Source organism: Egretta garzetta, unplaced genomic scaffold (assembly GCF_000687185.1).
Source record: "Egretta garzetta isolate BGI_Z169 unplaced genomic scaffold, ASM68718v1 scaffold143, whole genome shotgun sequence".
NCBI classification, from domain to species: Eukaryota; Metazoa; Chordata; class Aves; order Pelecaniformes; family Ardeidae; genus Egretta; species Egretta garzetta.
The window spans coordinates 15,404-17,879 of NW_009259310.1; the positions used below are offsets into that span (position 1 = coordinate 15,404).

Here is a 2,476-nt window from a genome sequence, read left to right on the forward strand (position 1 = left end):
TGCATCACACACACAGCAGCCCTCACCAGGGTAATGAGGCAATGTAACTAATGAAGCAGATAGTACTGAGCTTCACCCTCTATGCTTTATTAGTGCTCTCTGTGGGTATCTTTCCCTCTAATTATTCCTTCTTCTGTTGCCTGTCTACAGAGAGAGGTTTTTTTGATTTAGTTTGGTGCTGCTTTCTTTGGTCTCTGGGTGTTTCAGTTGCCAGTTGGGCTTTCCCTCAGTGATAGGAATTGGCTTAGGTCTTCCCCTTCCAGCTTCTGCTTGCTCCATTTGGGAATGCTTCCCCTAGAGCTTGGGTCCTTGAAGTCTCCCTGTCCCACTGGCAGCTGGGGAAGGCTGTGAATATGAGCTCAAACCTCCCACAGCCTGAGCTCCCCTGACTTTCATCTAAGGTTGGGTTCCTCTAAGCTAGCTTCAGATGTCTTGGAGGAAGGTTGTCTGCCCTGACAGTCCACTCAGTAAAAAACCTGGGTCCCAGCAGGGTGTAAGCTTTTGCTTTCCTTGGACTGTGGGTGCTTCCGTTGTCAGCTGGGCTCTCCCTTCAGTGCAGAAAGCACCTATGGGATCAGTTGGGACCACAGACCTGACATTTGGGGGGAGCACATGTTCACAATTAACCCTACACTCATAATGGGGCTAACCCTAAAATACCAACTCCTCATAGCTCTGTACTTGGTCACTATCCCCAACTCTGAAACTCAGAGAGCAGCAACATCATGCACTTCCAGCATGCACAGCCATTGCCTTCTTACTTTGTTCAGCTAAGCCAGCTCTAGAGTTGCACCCTTTGATCCAGTAGCTCTCCCGGGATTCTCAAGAGACTCCTCACTTGAGTGACTGCCTGAAGCACCATGATCTTGGTGCAACCACTACCCGACTGACAGTCTGTCCATTTGATTCCTCCCAGATGAAGCCAACAGAGGGACCACACCCAGGAAACCACACTCTGCTGACTGAATTTGTCCTCTCTGGATTGTCCAACCAGCCAGAACTGCAGCACTTGCTGTTCTTCATGTTCTGCTTAACGTACACCATCACCATCACTGGGAACCTTCTCATGGTCACACTGCACACCACCCTCCACATGCCCATGTACTTCTTCCTGCGGGTCCTCTCCTTCCTGGATATTTCCACACCATCCATCATTGTTCCCAAGATGCTGGTAAACTTCTTGTCAGAGGACATGTGTCACACAGCTCTACTGTGTGATTTTCTTAGCAGCCACTGAATACTACATTTTGGTGGCCATGGCCTATGACCATTACATGGCCATATGCAACCCCCTTAGATATGCACTCATCATGAACAGCAGAGTTTGTCTTTCCCTGGTCATGCTGTCATGCTGCAGCGGTAATGTGTCTGTGGTGCAGACAGTTTGGGTGTTCACATTGCCGTTTTGTGGGCCCAAGAAGATTAACTGCTGCTTCTGTGATATTCCCCCACTCATCATGCTCTCCTGCACTGACACCTCTTTATATGAAAAGCAAATCATTACAACCACAGTGCTGGTCATCTTTACACCATTTTGTCTCATCCTGGTATCCTATGCCTGCATCATCTCCAGCATCCTGAAGATTTCCTCTGCAGAGGGCAGGCACAAGACCTTCTCCACCTGTTCCTCACACCTTACTGTTGTAACACTGTATTATGCAAGTGGAACCTTGACTTACTTACAGCCAAAATCCAATAATTCACAACACACCAAGAAAGTCCTAGCTCTCATATACACGACAAAAATTCCCACATTAACCCTCCTGATTTACAGCCTGAGAAATAAAGAAGTGAAAGGAGTACTAATCAAAATTATAGATGAGTTGAGGAAGATATAAATTTATTGTGCTGGAAAGGAATTCTTCTTCTCCTCTGTATACTTGGATCTTTTGTTTCTTTTACACTTGACTATTTTTTAAACACCCTGGTGAAACTTGGAACACTTGGAAAATGTAGGTATCTCAAACTCCACTCAGAGATTTTGTATTTCTCCTGTTCAGTATGAGTGTATATGACTTGCTACTTCAGTATTCATGATATAGCACCTTGCATCATGTGATGGAAAATGAGGTTTCAATGTTTGTTTCCAAGAAAAAGAAAGTTAATATTTCATACAGAAAGCAGCTCTGCCGAGAGGGACCTGAGAGTCCTAGTGGATGAAAAGCTGACCATGAGCCAGCAGGGTGCCCTTGCTGCCAAGAAGGCCAATGGTATCCTGGGGTGCATTAAGGGGTGTGGTCAGCAGGGCGAGGGAGGTTGTCGTCCCCCTCTACTCTGCCCTGGTGAGACCCCACTTGGAGTACTGTGTCCAGTTCTGGGCTCCCCAGTTCAAGAAAGATGAGGAACTCCTAGAAAGAGTCCAGAGGAGAGCAACTAGGATGATAAAGGGACTGGAGCATCTCCCCTACGAGGAAAGGCTGAGAGAGTTGGGCTTGTTCAGCCTGAAGAAGAGAAGACTGAGAGGGGACCTCATCAA

The 2,476-nt window shown here is 47.0% G+C and overlaps 1 protein-coding gene across 1 annotated transcript; it reads left to right on the top strand.

Annotated features, from left to right (window-relative positions):
* Nucleotides 1-868: 868 nt before the first annotated feature.
* On the top strand, nucleotides 869-1,838 carry LOC104123964 (olfactory receptor 10A7-like). The gene is given in 2 exon segments (XM_035891918.1): nucleotides 869-1,191; nucleotides 1,193-1,838. Coding segments are annotated over 2 exon segments (921 nt in total). The 5' UTR covers nucleotides 869-916.
* The last annotated feature ends 638 nt before the right edge of the window (nucleotides 1,839-2,476 follow it).